This window comes from Leopardus geoffroyi, chromosome B2 (genome assembly GCF_018350155.1).
Source record: "Leopardus geoffroyi isolate Oge1 chromosome B2, O.geoffroyi_Oge1_pat1.0, whole genome shotgun sequence".
Lineage (NCBI taxonomy): Eukaryota > Metazoa > Chordata > Mammalia > Carnivora > Felidae > Leopardus > Leopardus geoffroyi.
The window spans coordinates 71,690,224-71,708,487 of record NC_059332.1 but is presented as its reverse complement, the minus strand read 5'-3'; the positions used below and the strand labels follow the sequence as shown (position 1 = coordinate 71,708,487).

The 18,264-nt window shown below is 34.1% G+C and overlaps 1 protein-coding gene across 3 annotated transcripts in view; it reads left to right on the top strand.

Annotated features, from left to right (window-relative positions):
• The window catches only part of LCA5 (lebercilin LCA5), a 144,349-nt gene that overhangs the window by 79,354 nt on the left and 46,731 nt on the right, over positions 1 to 18,264 (top strand). For all 3 annotated transcript variants that reach the window (XM_045498848.1, XM_045498847.1, XM_045498849.1), the window contains 2 exons: positions 10,603 to 10,945; positions 15,882 to 16,411. In XM_045498848.1, coding sequence (XP_045354804.1) covers positions 10,747 to 10,945; positions 15,882 to 16,411 — 729 coding nt within the window. In that variant the 5' untranslated portion in view covers positions 10,603 to 10,746. The remainder of the gene's footprint in view (positions 1 to 10,602; positions 10,946 to 15,881; positions 16,412 to 18,264) is intronic.

Below are 18,264 nucleotides of genomic sequence, written 5' to 3'. Positions count from 1 at the left end.
AATACCCTCAGGGTCCACCCGTGTTGTCAGAAATTTCAAGATCTCATTCTTTCTTATGGCTGGGTAATACTTCATTGTGTATATACCACATCCTCTTTATCCATTCGTCGGTGGATGGACACTTGGGTTGTTTCCGTATCTTGGCTATTATATATATATATATATCTTGGCTATATAATGCAGTAGTTTAATGTAAGGGTGCATATATCTTTTTAAATGAGTGTTTTTGTTTTCTTTTGGTAAATACCCAGTAGTGGAATATCTATTTTTAATATATAGTGGTATTTCTATTTTTAATTTTTTCAAGACTCTCCATACTGTTTTCCTCAGTGGCTGCACCAGTTTACATTCCTGCCAACAGTGCATGAGAGTTCTCTTTCTCCACATCCTCTCCAGCACTTATAATTTTTCTTTTTGGATACAAGCCATTCTGACTGGTTTGAGGTGATATCTTATTGTGGTTTTGATTTGCATTTCCCTGATGATTAGTGATATTGAGCATCTTTACTTGTGTCCATTGGCCATTTGTATGTCTTTGGAAAAAGTCTGTTCAGGTTCTCTGCCTATTTTTTAATTGGATTGTTTGGTTTTAGGTGTTGAGTTGTATAAGTTCTTTATATATTTTGGATATTAACCCCTTAACAGGTGTACTAGGTTGCCTTTTTGTTTATGGTTTCCTCTTCTGTGGAAAAGTTTTTATTTTGGTGTAGTCCCAGTAGTTTACTTTTGCTTTTTGTTTCCCTTTCCTTTGTTTCCCTTCCCTTTTTAAATATCTAAAAAGTGTTGCTACGGTCTATATCAAAGAGATAACTGCCTATGTTTTCTTCTAGGAGTTTTATGGTTTCAGGTCTCACATTTAGGTCTTTATTGTGTTATTTATTTTTGTGTATAGTTTAAGAAAATGGTCTAGTTTCATTATTTTGCATGTACCTGGTCAGTTTTCCCAACACCATTTATTGAAGAGGCTGTCTTTCCCATTGTATATACCCTCCTTTGTCAAATGAATTTACCACACAAGTGCGGGTTTATTTCTGAGCTCTCTATATTGTTCCATTGATTTATGTGTCTGTTTTTGTGCCAGTACTGTCTGGGATTGTGGTTCCTCCAGCTTTTTCCTTCCTTCTCAAAATTACTTTGGCTGTTCGAGGTCTTTGTAGTTCCATTCAAATTTTAGGGTTATTCTAGTTTTGTAAAAAAAATACTGTTGGTATTTTGATAGGGATTGCATTGAATCTGTATGTTACTCTGAGTAGTATAGACATTTTAACAACATTAATTCTTCTAACCTATGAGCATGGTGTATTTTTCCATTTGCTTCTGTCATTGTCAACTTCTTTCATCAGTGTTTTACAGGGTTTTTTTTTTTTTTTTTTTTTTTTTTTTTAGGTTTATTTATTTTGAGAGAAAGAGCAAGAGAGAGACAGACAGAGCTAATCCCAAGCAGTCTCTGCCCTGACAGCACATAGCCTGACATGGGGCTCAAACTCATGAATTGTGAGATCCTGACCTGAGCTGAGATCAAGAGTCCGATGATTAATTGACTGAGCTACCCATGCGCCCAGTGTTTTATAGTTTTGAGAGTATAGGTCTTTCACTTTCTTGGTTAAATTTATTTTTAGGTATTTTATTCTTTGTGGAACAATTGTAAATGGAATTTGTAAATAAAATTCTGCTACTTTGGTATTAGTGTATAGAAACACAACAGATTTCTGTATATTATTTTTGTATCCTGCAAATTTATTGAATTAATTTACTTTAACAGTGTTTTGGTAGAGTCTTTAGGGTTTTCTATGTATAGTTTTGTATTATCTACAAATAGTGACAAGTTTTTTTCCTTTACCAATTTGGACGCCTTTTTAAAATTTTCTTGTCTGATTGACGTGGCTAGGATATCCAGTATTATTTGAGTAGAAGTGTCATGAGTAGACATCCTTGTCATGTTCCTGATCTTGGTGTAAAAGCTCTCAGTTTTTCAGCAAGTATGGTGTTTAGTTGTGGGTTTGACATATATTGCCTTTATTATACTGCAGTATGTTTTCTTTTAACGCACTTCATTGAAAGCTTTTGTTTAATAGATGGCTTGAACAATTTTGAATTTTGTCAAATGCTTTTTCTGCATCTAATGAGATGATCATATGATTTTTATCCCTCATTTTGTTATGTGGTGTATCATGTTAATTGATTTGCAGATATTGAGCTATCCTTGCATTCCTGGAATAAATCCCACTTGATCATGCTGAATGATTGTTTTAATGTATTGTTGAATGTGGTTTGCTAATATTTTGTTGAAATTTTGCATGTATGTTCATCAGGTATATTGACTCGTAGTTTTCTTTTTCAGTAGTATCTTTGGTTTTGGTATCATGGTAGTGCTAACCTTATAGAATGTATCTGGAAGCTTTCCTTCCCCCTCTGTTTTTGGAATAGTTTGAGGAGAATAGGTATTCTTTCTTTTCTTTTCTTTTTTTTTTAAGTCTTTATTTAAGTTCCAGTTAGTTAACTACAGTGTAATGTTAGTTTCAGGTGTGCGATTTAGTGATTCAGCACTTTCATATAACATCCAGTGCTTATCACAAGTGCACTCCTTAGTCCCCATCACCTATTTAACCCATCCCACCACCCATCTCTCCTCTAGTAACCATCAGTCCATTCCTGGTTTGCTTCTCAGTTTTTCCCCTAAGTTTTTTTGTTTTGTTTCTTAAATTCCACATATGAATGAAATCATAAGGTTTATTTGTCTCTCTGACTGACTTATTTCACTTAGCATAATAGTCTTTTGCTCCATCTATGCTATTGTAAATGGCAAGATTTCATGCCTTTTTATGGCTGGGTAATATTCCATTGTGTATATATACCGTATCATCTTTATCCATTTATCAGTCAGTGGATACTTGGATTGTTTCCATGGTTTGGCTATTGTAGATAATGCTGCTATAAATATCAGGATGCGTGTATCACTTTAAATTAGTGTTTTTGTATTCTGTGGGTAAATACTTAGTAGTGCAATTGTTGGATCATAGGGTAGTTTTATGTTTAACTTTTTGAGGAACCTCCATACTGTTTCGCAGAGTGGTTGCACCAGTTTGCATTCCACCAGCAGTGCAAGAGGGTTCCCCTTTCTCCACATCCTTGCCCACACTCGTTGTTTCTTGTGTTGTTGATTTTAGCCATTCTATCAGGTGTGAGGTGATATCTCACTGTAGTGTTGATTTGTATTTCCCTGATGTTCAGTGATAATCAGCATCTTTTCTTGTGTCTGTTGGCCATCTATATGTCTTCTTTGAAAAAATGTTGAGAGTAGGTATTCTTTAAATTTTTGGTAGAATTTACGTGTGAATACATCTGATCCTAGATTTATTTTTGTTGGGAGTTTTTTGATTATCAATTCAATTTTTTTTTTTTTTACTAGTAATCAGTCTGTTTAGATTTTCTATTTCTTCATGATTCAATTTTGAAAGATTGTATATTTATTTAGGAAAATAACCATTTCTTCTAAATTGCCCAATTTGTTGTCATAAATTTTTTTCATAGCATTCTATTCTAATTCTTTGTATTTCATTTGTTACATCGCTTTAATTTCTGATCTTATTTATTTGTGAGTTCTTTTTTCTTGGTGGGTGTGGCTAAAGGTTTGTCAATTTTGTTTTTCTTTTCAAAGAACCAGCTCTTGGTTTCATTAATCTTTTCTTTTTTTTAGTCTTTATTTCACTCTGATCTTTATTATTTCTTTCCTTTTACAAGCTTTGGGCCTTTTCCTCTTGAAGCTTCTTTAGGTGCTGGGTTAGATTGCTTATTTGAGATTTTGCTTGTTTCTTGAGGTAAGTACAAATCATTATGAATTTCCCTCTTAGAACTGTTTTCACTGTGTCCCAAAGGATTTTGGACTGCTGTGTTTTCATTTTCATTTGTTCCTATGTGTTTTATTTTCTTTTTGATTTCTTTGTTGAGTCATTGGTTGTTTAATAGTTATACTTTGTAAGAAAAATTAGTAGTTGTTTTATTAGTTGCCTTACTTCATCTTCCTTTTTCTTTTAGCCTAGTGTTTAGGGTCTTTTTGTTTTTAATTTGTTACTTTTTGTTTGCTTATGCGGACTTTTTCTGGCAGTACTATTAGCCAGGCAACATTGTTTCCACGAGGTCTAAGTACTAATTATTTATTTATTTTTTTATTTAAAAAATTTAATGTTTATTTATTATTGAGAGAGAAAGAGCATGAGCATGAGGGGAAAGAGAGAGGGGGTGACACAGAATCTGAAGTAGGTTCCAGGCTCTGAGCTGTCAGCACAGAGCCCGACGTGGGGCTCGAACTCACAAGCTGCAAGATCATGACCTGAGCTGAAGTTGGACTGTCAATGGCCGAGCCACCCAGGTGCCCCACTAATTTTTTAAAAGTAAATTTTCATAGTTGTCTAAGAGTCTACTCCTTGGGAAGGCTTAAGTCATTGAGTGCTATATTTTCTAAAGAATGTTTGTTTTCATGAAGGATTATAACATATTATAGGATGTCACAAGTATATGTAGGTTAGAAATACCCACCTTATGGGGCACCTCCGTGGCTCAGTTGGTTGAGCATCCGACTTCAGCTCAGGTCATGATCTCATGGTTTGTGAGTTCAAGCCCCATGTCAGGCTCTGTGCTGACAGCTCAGAGCCTGGAGCCTGCTTCAGATTCTGCCTCTCTCTGCCCATCCCCTGCTCACACTCTGTCAATCTCTCTCTCAAAAATAAATAAACATTAAAAAAATTTTTAAAAATAAAAAAAGAAATACCCACCTTAGTTCAGAATAGATCCTCAATCAGAAACTGGGTAAAGATAAGATATTCTCTAGTATTTTTGGGGTTACTCTTGAATTTTGTCACTTTTAAAGTTTTCTCATATAATTAACAGGCAATATTTTTAAGGAATATATGAAGGATATATATTCATATATATTATATGTACATATCTTTTATATATTCCCTAAAGGAATAAAGGACATTATGACTTTTTCTTAGTTGTCTCTCTTTGATGGAAGAGCCAGACCCTGCTCTAAAAGAACTCACAGTGTATTCTTGCTCAAATTGCTTTCCTCATTGTTTATAATGGCATCTTTACCATCACTAATTTTTGTTGACTGACTTGGTGTATGAATTGCAGTTGTGTGGATTTTGGAAAAGTGATTGCTTATATCAAGTTGCCTTAAAACGGTGGGAATAACTTAGAAATAATTGGCTTAAAATATATTTGTTATATTAACAAATTAAAGGTGTAGATTTGTATTTTTCTCCTCTCTTCTTGAAGACCACATTAAAACTATATTAGAGAAGAACAACAGAATGAACCTATAACTTTGAAGGGATGGTCGGGTACTCTCTGATAAAACATCGCAGCACATTTTCTGAAAGAGGAAAAGAATAATGATGGATGAAACATTAAAACAGAGAAAACTATGTCAAAATATTCAAGAGGGAACTATAGCAAAGAAAGTTCAGATATATTTAACAGGATCTTAGAGAATCGTAGCATTTGAAAAGTCAGAGACCAAGGGTAACTGAAAATGGGAAGAATAGTTGAGATATATAACTATATAACTATATATATAGTTATAACTATATAACTACATAACTATATATATATATAGTTATAACTATGTAATTATAGTTATAACATATAACTATATGTATAACTATATATATAACTATATAAATATATAACTATATAATAGTTATGCCTCCTTTTCCACTGAATCCCATACAGAGTGACTCAGTATAATATTCCCTGCCCTTCACCACTCCTTTTCTTTCCAATCAAAAAATACAGAAGTCATTTTTTCTGGAAATAAAAATAAAGACAACTCTAAAGGAGAAGTACAGTTGTCATGGTGGACATTTGTATCTGGACATTATCCCTCCTCATCTAGGGGAGCCCCATGGAAAATGACTGATTCTCTGCTGTTCATCCTAAAGCATAGTGTGCCTATCAGGAACCCCTACTCATATGTACTTGTTTTCCATTCATTCTTCTTTTTTCTTCTTATTTATCAGTGGACAACCAATAATTACCTTTAAAAAAATAAAACCAGCAGTATTATAAATGAAAATTCTATGGTGAAGAGAAAAACTTTCACCATGTGAAACAGATAGTTCCTGAATCAGAAGAGATCTTAATTTAAAACAAACAAAATGGAGGCACCTGGTGACTAGGTTGGCTAAGTGCCCGACTTCAGCTCAGGTCATAATCTCACAGTTCGTGAGTTTGAGCCCCACTGGAGCCCCTCGTTGGTCTCTGAGCTAATAGCTCAGAGCCTGGAGCCTCCTTCAGCTTCTGTGCCCCTCCCCCACTCACACACTGGCTCTCTCAAAAACAAACATTAAAAAAAAAAAATAAATAAAATGTCTAGTGTTCTCAGAGAAATAAAAATGTATTGCCTCAGTAAAGCAAGAACGGAATAATTATTAAAAAATCATAGTAAGAAAGATTTATTGGAAATTAAAGTGTTTATACAAATTAAAAACAAAAAACAGAACAACCCTGGATAGTTAAAAGATAAGTTGAGTAAGTTTCTATTTGAAAATAGAAACACAGAGAGCAGGTTTGTTATTTAGTCACTTATTTAGTCAGTTTTAAAAAGAGTAAACAGGAAAGTGGGTTATCAGAAAAGTAACATAACATTTCTAGTGCTTAAAGATATTTGTTTCAATATTAAAAGAAGGAGGGAGATAAAGGGGCAACACAATCAATGAAAAAAATGACCCACACCTAGGCACGTTGTGGAATTGCAGTATAAGAGGAGGGAAAATTCTAAAAGCTCCTAAGGAGGGGGAAAAAAAAAGATAACCTATAAAGGAATGAGAATCAGATGAGCATAACTAGAGTGTAAACTCCATAATGGCAAGGATTATTGTTGTTGTTGTTTTCTTTATGGTTACATGGTAAAAGTTCAAAAGAAATACATGTTGAATAAGAGAATGACTGTAACATCTAGCAAGAACCTCTTCAGGGTTTAGAAGACAGTGGAGCAGTGTCTTTAAAGTTCTGAGAGAAAATGACTTAACTTAGAATGCAGAACCTATGAAAAGTATCAAATTGGAGGGCAAAATAAAGACATTCTCAGGTATATAAGGACTCAGAACATTTACCTCTTAACCTATCTATATACCCTTTCTGTTGAAGTTATTTGAGGATATGGATCAGTAAAATGATCAAAACTAAAGACGGTGACATGAGCTACTAGAAATGGTGGGTCAACTCAAGTACTATAAAAGTGATTCCAGAATGACAGTGGTATAACAGATATACAAAGTAATTGTTTAAAGTAGAATAGGAAATAATTGGTCCCCAAGGAAAATGTCTTTAAGAGGAAGAATGGAATGGATTTAGCCTGTAGATAGAATGACTAGGAAGCTGGGTAAATATTAGTGATATAGAAAGGTGGTTTTTTCCTTTCAATAGGATAAAAGGACAATTAGGAATTCTAAGGAAAAAACCTTGCATAACCCAACAAGCCGTTGCATGTTGCAAACATTTAAAATGAGTCACAAGTTAAATCCTCATCTTTTATAGTCTCAAGTTGCTAATTCAAGAAATAGCATAAGCATGAAAGTATAAGCCATTAAAATAGTTATTCCAGGGAAAGGGACTTGAATAATGGGTCAGTGGATGTTTCCTTTTTTAAAAACTTTATGCATATATTTGAGGTGGGATGGGGGAGAGTGGGTGTTGGTGCATAGGAGGTAAATGACAGGTAATGTTTTGTAGGTTCTACCTTTTGCAATGAAAAGTTAGGCACCTCTGATTAAGATGTGATAGGTCATAGGGAGTTGCTTCTGCTATATGCATATAAACAAATAATCCCCATCTATACCATATAATCAACTTTTAGTTATATTATTGGAATTAAAACAATTTGACAAGGAATATCAATCAATTTACTGAATATCTTGTATGTTTGAATTGTAAATAGTTGATTTTTACCAAGTGCTTATTGTGTCATAGTTATTGAATTATCCCATTTAACTGTCATAGCAGTTCTCTAAGGAAGTTACTATTATTATTGTCTTTAAAGATGAGATCATTGAGATTCAATGAGGCAAGCACCAGTATATGCAGCTTTAAAAACTTAAGTTAATTAAAATTCAACAAAATTAAGAAATTAGTTATTCAGTCACATTTACCACATTTCAGGGTGCCCAGTAGCCATATGTGGCCAGCTACCATACTGGACAGCACAGATTATAGAATATTTCCATTCTTGATGAAAGTTTTATTGGACAGCCTTGCCTTACAGAACCCTTCTTCCCCCCCCCCCCCGCCATTAAGTGTTTCTTTATCTTTTTCCTTTTTAAAAATATAAAGCATTATGTATGCAAATTTGTAATCTCTCTTTGATGAAGAAAGACTATACATGATTTCTCCATATTCTTGTGCTTAATACATTGTGGAGGTCACTCCAGACTGCAGAAAATACACAGAGGTAGTCCTCATTCCCTTAGTAGCTTGGTAGTATTGTACTTCACTGTGTGGTTATATGTAGCTAGTTCCTCATTGATGGTCCTTTGATTGTTTTACTTCTCTACCACTGTAATACTGCAATGAACAGTAGTAGTGCCACCTTGCGCATATGTTTCTTTCATATAGTGCTAGAAGCACTATACTTGTAATAGTAATTTCATCAGTGGGATTTTTTTTAATATTAAAAACGATTATTCCAATTAAAAAAGTAATCTAATTTTATTTTAATAGAAAATAAAAATATATAAAGAGAGAAAAAATCATCTAAAATCCATGCTGCTCAGACACTATTTGGGTGTATATATATCCCTTACTTTGCAAATATTTTTCACTTCATCAGGGAAGAGTACTCCTTACTTTTGGGTTTTTGGTTTTTTTTTTTATGAATATGTGTAGTTGAGATCATATTGTGTTCACTAGTTTGAATTTTTTCTTTACCCTAGTAGTATAAACATTTCCTCTGGTAACACAAACATTTTATAAGTTTTTCTAACAACGGCACGATATTATGCTGTATTGATTTTTACAATATTCTTAATTATTCTGCTATTGTTAGAGATTTTGTTTGCTTCCTTTTTTTTTTTAAATTGTACTGCATATTTGATGGGGGGTGGGAGGGAGGGGAGGGTGGGTGATGGGTATTGAGGAGGGCACCTTTTGGGATGAGCACTGGGTGTTGTATGGAAACCAATTTGACAATAAACTTCATATATTGAAAAAAAATAAAAAAAATTGTACTGCATAAACATTTGTGCATAACTTTTCCCCTAATTTTAGGATTATTTTCTTATTACATAGGAATGGGATTATTGGGCCAAAGGTTAAAAACATAATTAAAGTTTTAATATATCTTGCCAACTTTTTTTCCCAAATATCCTGTGGATCTTTTTTTTTTTAATGTTTATTTATTTTGAGAGAGAGTGCGAACGAGCGTGAGTAGGGGAGAGGCAGAGAGGGGGGAGAGAAAGTCCAAAGCGGGCTCCATGCTATCAGTGCAGAGCCCAATGTGGGGCTCAGTCTCATGAACCATGAGATCATGACCTGAACTGAATTCAAGAATTGGGTGCTCAACTGAGTGAGCCACCCAGGTGCCCCACTGTGGATCTTCTCTTGATAGGCATTCCAGCAGCATTAAAAAAATATTTATTTAAGTAATCTCTACACCCCAGCTTGAGGCTCAAACTCATGACCACTGAAGGCCCCCTGGGCACACCCTGCCCTTTTTTCTTTGAGTGCACTGCCGGCTGTGGGTCTTAACGTGTATTTGCCCATTTAACTTTTGACCTCATATTTTTCTCGTGGGGTCATAGGAGTTATTTATTTATTTGTTAAGGATGATAACTATTTTTCTGTCATATTGCAACTTTTTCACCAGGTGTTTAAATTTGGTTAATTTTTTACATACTTTAATTTTACATTTTTATGTAGTTTTTTTTGTTTGTTTGTTTCTAGTAGTAGGCTTGCCTTTACCACTCCCTGCCTCCCCAGAAAAGAAAAAAATGGTGAATAATGGTCATTATTCATCTCTCAAAAATCAGCATTTGTGTTTAATATAAATCTTAAGATTCAGGGGAGTCAAATTCAGTTAGCATTTATTCAGAAACAATTATATATTAGGTGCTTTGTATGTTCTCTGTCCAAGCTACAACATTGTCTTTTTTTTTTAATTTTTTTTTCAACGTTTTTTTATTTATTTTTTTGGGACAGAGAGAGACAGAGCATGAACGGGGGAGGGGCAGAGAGAGAGGGAGACACAGAATCGGAAACAGGCTCCAGGCTCTGAGCCATCAGCCCAGAGCCTGACGCGGGGCTCGAACTCACGGACCGCGAGATCGTGACCTGGCTGAAGTCGGACGCTTAACCGACTGCGCCACTCAGGCGCCCCCATTCTGTCTTTTCTATAGACTGTAAATAACAATGTGAAAATAGGGATGAATTGAATTATAGCCTCTTTTAAAAATTATAAGCAGTATTTATTTGCTTTAAGTATCTTTTATTATAATAAACTATAAAACCTATTTCACAAAATATAATGAGTTTCCTTCCCTCTTTCCTTAATTGTAAGAACAAATATGTATCTTCTGGTTGCTAATGGGCTAATCTCTACTACAGATATCTAGAGAAAACAAATTGCAGACATGAATATTATCACCAGGATCTGAAGACTCTAAAGGTTGCTCTTCAGGCTTGTCATGGATTTTTTTGGAGAAAGGAAATCTGTGAAATTATGTGAATAGAGAACATTTTTCAAAAACCATGGGGGAAAGAGAAAGAAGTCCAGATAATGATCAAGAAAGTAAGACAGACAAACATTATTACTCTCATTCTTCATCTGATTTGGAAACTACTCAACAATCTTCTGGCCGGTCATCGCTAGTCAAGTCCTCTTCACCTAAGAGTAAAAAGGGAAAAAATCCTAAAAGACAGATTTCAGATAGCCAAGTACATCACCAAGGTAAGCATTCTAAAAGAGAGTCTAGAAGACTCATTTTAAGTGTTTAAGGAAAGTTGTATGAATGAAACTCTTCTATTACTATGTATATTGATATGTGCATGGAAATGGGCTGATTTATATATATATGTGTGTGTGTGTGTTTGTGTGTGTTATATACACATAGTTTTGTATATATAGTTGCTTATGGTACTGTGTATTATCCTTTGTTATAATAAAAATCATACTATATACAGAAGAAAGAACTGTACATAAGCCTTCTCATTTTGTTTTATTCTTTCTAAATAAATTCTTGTCTTGGTGTTTCTGAGGTACTATACAGGCAAAAAAAAAAAAATCACAAAGTAGTACCTTTTTAAGTCTCCACTTTTAAAAAGCAGCAGAAGCCATTGCTATAACACACTTAAGGGGCATTTTTATAGATTGAGTAAAATTACTTCCTCTAGGTTACACAGCGCTTACTACAAAAGTTCAAATTAATTTTAGAAATGGAATTTGGTACTTGGGACCACCACTCTGTTTTCTATTAAACTGTGTTATAATGCAAACAAGATTAATCATTAGAAATAATTTGTCTTATTAAAATGTTACTAGTCTGGAACTACATATTAATACATATTTGACAAGGCAATATTCTAGAAGTCTCTTCTTTGTCTTAATGAATTTCTGGTCAAAAACCTCTGATGTACTTAGTGACAAAATATGTAAGGACTACCGTAGAAAAATACACTACAGAATTATAAACTAAGGCAAATGAGTTAATCATAGTGTTCATTAATAAATGCAGCACAGCTATAACAGCCCCATTTAGAAAGATTATATAGTTTAGATTGCAAGGCGGGGAGGGGTAAAATTGGGAACTGAAACAGGGGCCAGGTCATGAAACACCTTGAATCCTATAATAATATATTGACTGTCTGTTCCTGTGGAGAAATAGTTAGCTATAGAATAGATTTAAGCAGGGGTGTAATTAAATTTGCCTTTATAAATTTTTACTTTGAAAAGTAACATTTGCTTTGAAAAAATCAGCAAAGAATGTATGTTAATTTTGAAAGCAACCCTTTCATGGACCCCTGATCTAACTTCCCAGGGATGTTCATACTTAACAACAATTGAGTGCTTTTTCTTTCTCTTCCTTTCTTTCCTTTTCATTCCTCTTCTTTTATTTCCTTTCTTTTCTTTCTTTCTCTAGTACAGTGCTACAAGTTTTTTGGTCTTTTCCTCAGTGTGAGCCTCTTGTTTTGATTTTGTGGTTGAAAGCATGATCTGATATTAAACTTTTGCTATCTAATTAAGAATAAACAGACTTTAGGGTTGAATCTTAGACAATGCCCATTTACTCCTAAGAAATAATTTACATACTTCGTGAATTACTTGCAGGAATACTTTAATTTTTTACTACTTCCCCGAAGCAATTTAGGAGGCTACCTAATTAAAGAGAAATTCTTAAACTTTACCTTATTTAAGAAGATAATTGAGAAAAATCTATGAAAAACAGTTCCAACATCACCCAGAAAAATCTGTTATTGTCTTTAGTCTGACTTTTACTATTTTCTGCTTTGTATTGCCTTCTGAATTAAAATCTGTGGTAATTTGTCTACCTTAGATCAATCAACAGGACCATACCAGTTACATTTAAGCACTTTAGTGTTTCCTTAAACACTGAGTTAGTGGTAAATAGAATATGCTATTTAAGTTGCAACTGCCAGTGTATACTAAACTAAGGAAAGAACACATGTAATTAAAACAGCATCTTGAACACTTGAATTTGTGGATTTGAATGTTTGATAGCATATTCTTCCTTTCTCTTTTTAATTATCAGCATATCTAATTATTTTTAAAAATGAAATTGTTCTATCAAAAGTTATATGCATAATGATAAAATTTGATGATAGTTTAGGTTATACATGTTTGTATATTATATGTTATATATGTTTTCTATCTCGTGTGTTACCAATAATATAAATATCGAGTTTTTTTGTAGATATGTAATTCATCTTTACTACATTTTTTTTAACTGCATGTTTTTTATTTATTTATTTATTTTTTTTTTTTTTTCAACGTTTATTTATTTTTGGGACAGAGAGAGACAGAGCATGAACGGGGGAGGGGCAGAGAGAGAGGGAGACACAGAATCAGAAACAGGCTCCAGGCTCTGAGCCATCAGCCCAGAGCCCGACGCGGGGCTCGAACTCACGGACCGCGAGATCGTGACCTGGCTGAAGTCGGACGCCCAACTGACTGCGCCACCCAGGCGCCCCAACTGCATGCTTTTTAAAGGAGTCATATTTTATTTTTATCACCTGAAGGAGGAAAAAAAGCAATACTTTCTCACCCTCTTTTTCATACTGACTTAGCAAGGGGCAAATGAAGAGTGATATACATGACAGTCAATCATCTTTTCTCTTCTCACTTGAATTAGCACTGTATTTCATCTTGATAGTTTTAAAAATGAAAATAAGTAAATGGCATTTAGGAAATATTTTTGAATTAGGTTAAGTGTCCTTTTTATGATCAGTTTGTAGTCATATGAATAGAATATGCTGTAAATCAATGTTCCAATTATTAGGATGTGAAAAAGTTGGTTTTGGAAGGCCTTTCTGTTTGACTGAATAGCTGAAGTATATTAGAGGAAAATTCTGTCGATTCTTATATAGGCTTTAACTTTTCAAATAAGTTTCTATTTGTATGAAATCTTGTTTGCTGAGCAATATGATTTCATACATAAAACATAAATTTGGAAGAATTAATACTCATCTTTATAATCATTTTTATGTATAAAGTTTCTGTCATTCTAAGAGTTGAGTACATATTCCATAATAGTATACGGATACCAAAACTGTTACTAACTCAGTATGTTGGGAAAGAAAGAAAATTGAAATGATGGATGCCCCAATTTAAAATTAGAGCAGTGCTATCCACAGGAAATATAATGCAAGTCACAAATGTAGGCCACACATGCAATTTTATATTGTCTGATAACTATATGAAAAAAGAAAAACAGGTAAAATTAATTTTAATAATATACTTCATTTAAACCAACATATCCAAAATATTATCTTATTTATTTATTTATTTATTCATTTTTTTGGAGAAAGAGTGAACGTGCATAGGAGAGGGGCACAGGGAGAGGGAGAGAGAGAATCCTAAGCAGGCTGCACGCTGTCAGCCCAGAGCCTGATGCCTAGCTTGATCTCATGAATGCTGAGATCGTGACCTGAGTCAAATCAGGTCGGACGCTTAACTGACTGAGCCACCCAGGCACCCCCAAAATATTACTGTTTCTAAATGTAGTTAATATAAAACATTATGTTTGGAACATTGTGCTTGCTTTTTTTTTTTTTTTTTTTTTGAACTAAGTCTTTGAAATTCAGTATGTACTTCACAGTATACCAGATCTCATTTTGGACTGCCCATGTTTCAAATCTCTCAGTAGCTACATGTGGCTAGTGACTACTACTATATTGGATAGTGTAGTTTCAGAGTTACAAGTAGGCTTTACCACTTCCTTTTGTGTATTCACACATTTTTAGAACTGGAATCCCAAATCAGTACACATTCAAAACAGTCATTAGAATCTTCTGTTTTTTAAATGAAATTTTGTAATGTAAATTGTAAATATTACTTGTTTAAATAATGGAATTAAGGTATCCATGACTAGAGAGATGGGTAGGGAAAGGTTAAATTTTCTAGTTTTTCTTTTCTTTTTTTTTTTTTTTTCATCTGGAATGCATTTCCTTCTTAAAAACTGCAGTCACCTTGGCGATTAAAGTTCATTATTCTCAACTGTGGCAGGCTTCCAGATGCCTCTTTTAAAGGACAGGGGCTCTGTACACTGGGGCCCAAGTTTAATAAACTTTTAGTATAAATAATGACATTCCAAATTTTTGCGAAACGTTATTTAATATGTATAGTTTAAGGATTTCATATGCATATATTTTTTAGGGTGTAGTTTTTTTGTTTTTGTCTTGTTCTCAAATTGCATCAAATGTTTTTGATTGAACCTTACACAAAAGAAAGCCCCTGAGCAAGCATTTAAAATCATGTCTGTACTGCTAAAAGTGTTTTTCATTTTTAATCGCTGATAAATGGGATTAGGTTCTTATTGTGCCAGAGAATATTTGTGGAGAACTTCCTATTTTATATGAATTCTTTGTTTAGTCCTCACAACAACCTAGTTATATAGGTGCTGTTATCCTAATTCTATGGGTGGGGAAAATAGACCTGGAAAGATTTAGCCGAATTGCCAGGAAGTTCTTAAGTGGTAAATCAGAGTCCCAAACCCAAGTCTTCTTGTTGTATAATATGTTGTAATCTTCTTTCCCCAAATAAAGAAAAAGTTCTGGTTAATTTAGAGAAAATGTACATTTCATCATTCTGAATTATAATCCCAAATATCTTGGCATAAATTACTTGAATATCACAATGTTTTGTCCAGTGTTTATTAAACACCATGCTAATGGTGATGATGACTATGTTCGAATTCTGGTTTGCCATCTTATCTATAAAGTTGAAAATGGTAAAGCCTGATACTGGCATTAAAAAAATTTTTTTTTTCAATGTTTATTTTTGAGAGAGACAGAGTGCGAATGGGGGAGGGGCAGAGAGAGGGAGATACCACTGATACTGCCATATTTTAAAGCAGTGTAAAATAATTCCCTGTAAACTATTGAGATATCATTTTGATAAGTCAGAATATTCTTGACCTTTCTTAAAAGATTCTGAATGTTTCTTAATAAAAGCAGTATATAAATATATGTATATTTATATACATTAACATTATATTAAGACCTCTAAAACCTGATACTTAAATTTTGTAAGGTCATTTTTTAAGGAACAATATAATTAAAGAATGTTATGGATCCACTTGTGTTAGAATGAATAAGTAATATTACATTGGTAGGGCTCTCACTTTACATTGTTACTGTTTCCTTTTTAGCTGCTAGGAAGCCAAGCCCTAAGGATCCACCAAACAGAAAGGGAGTCCGAGTGGGATTTCGCTCCCAGAGCCTCAATAGGGAGCCACTTCGGAAAGATACTGATCTTGTTACAAAACGGGTTCTTTCTGCAAGACTGCTAAAAATCAATGAATTGCAGAATGAAGTAACTGAACTCCAGGTCAAGTTAGCTGAGCTGCTAAAAGAAAATAAGGCTTTGAAAAGGCTTCAATACAGACAGGAGAAAGCCCTGAATAAGTTTGAAGATACAGAAAATGAAATCTCACAACTTATTGCTCATCATAACAATGAGATTACAGCACTCAAAGAACGCTTAAGAAAATCTCAAGAGAAAGAACGGGCAACTGAGAAAAGGGTGAAAGATACTGAAGGAGAACTATATAGGACAAAATTTTCCTTGCAGAAACTGAAAAAGATCTCTGAAGCTAGACACCTACCTGAACGAGATGATTTGGCAAAGAAACTGGTTTCCGCAGAGTTAAAATTAGATGATACCGAGAGAAGAATTAAGGTAAAACTTACACAGCTTTAATTGTGCTGTTTTAATATCGTTTTTCATTGGGTATTTAAGAGCATACTCTGTTAAGACTGCTTATTGAAGTTCAGATTTGCTTAGAAATGAAAACTATTTCTTTAATATTTTAAAAATTATCTTTCTGAGGAAGATTAGGAAAAAATTAAGATTGTATATTTAAGAGCAAGATACAAAAAATTTATACATTAATGGGAAGGTTAATGAATGAATGAGTGTTTAATTCCACGAATCTTAGTCATTTTGGGTAAGTACATCATTTGATTACCGGAGTGTTTCTCTAAAATTGAAAACAGTACACTAATAGCTGTAGTGTATAAAACTGACATTTGGGGCCATTGTGTAAGAAATGCCACAAGAAAAATACTTTGTTTTTATTTCTTTGAACATTTGTAAAAGACATTTTTGGCAGCAGAGCATATCCTTATTCCCCCAAATAGAAACTAACATGAGAGGTGGGTAGAAGAATGTTGAGTTACTAGCCTGAGAATATAGTAGAACGTTTATTTTTTTATTTTCATTTTTATATTTTTAGAGGGAGAGGGAGAGGGTGTGTGAGTGGGCAAGGGGCGGAGGGAGAGGGAGCATGAGTGGGAGAAGGGAAGAAGGGGAGAGGGAGAGAGAGAACCTGAAGCAGGCTCCATGCCCAGTTCTGAGTACATGCAGGGCTGGCTCGATCTTAAGACATGCAGTCATAACTTGACCTGAAATCAAGAGTTGGATGCTTAACTGACTGAGCCACCCGGGCACCCAGAAAGGTATTTTTCTTGGGGCACCTGGGTAGCTCAATCGTGCCAAACTCTTGATTTTGGTTCAGGTCATGATCTCACAGTTTGTGGGATTGAGCCCACATTGACCTCTGCACTGACAGAGTGGAGCCAGCTTGGGATTCTCTCTCTCCCTCTCTTTGCCCCTCCCCTGTGTGTATGCATGCATGCCTGCTTGCTCTCTCTTTAAATAAATAAACTTTAAAAAAAAAAGGTATTTTTCTTATAACAAGTTGGAAAAAGAGTACTATCCCATGATTGTTATACAGAGAATTTATATTAGATGCTAACTCATATGTATGTATATCATGTGCACATGATAAAATTACATAGAAGTAAATGCATATACAATATACACATGAATGTGAGTGTGTGTGTGTGTGTGTGTGTGTGTGTGTGTGTATGTGTATGTGTATGTGTGTATGTGTGTGTCAAACAGAAGCCCTGAGTCAGGGCTTATTAAAACTGATGAGTAGTTTGGAAAGCCAAGGTAGGGGAAAAGTATGGGAATAATGCCTGCTGTGACAGCTCTCTGAGGAAGGGCAAGTCAGAACTACAAGTAAATTAGCTTCTGCCATGTATTAATTGGGTGTTTTTAATACAGGGTATGTTATTGTACTTCTTTGTATAGTATACCGTGTTCAATATACCAATGCTAAGCCCAGGAGCAGTGGCTTACTAATAGAGTGTACATAAGTGGTTAGAAAAAGTATCTAACTTAACTCTATAAAATTAGCAATTATTATCTTCTGCTTGAGTGCACAGAAGATACCATATTGTGTAGGCTTCACCAGTGATCAACCCAAACTGCAGAGCAAACATATGGAAACATTTTTTTTTTTTTTTTTTTTAAGGGGCCGCTTACCTTGAGGTGGCTTGGAGGTAGGGGCTGAAAGCAATTACTGTCACAAAAAACAACAAACATTTCAATTATTTTTAAAGGGGAGTATAAAATGTGCCAAATCATAGGGTTTGAAATTGGGAACCAAGAGCACAGAATGCTAATAATGATAAAAAAAACAAAAACCACCTCTGTGTATGTTTGTATAAAACTAGAGAGAACAT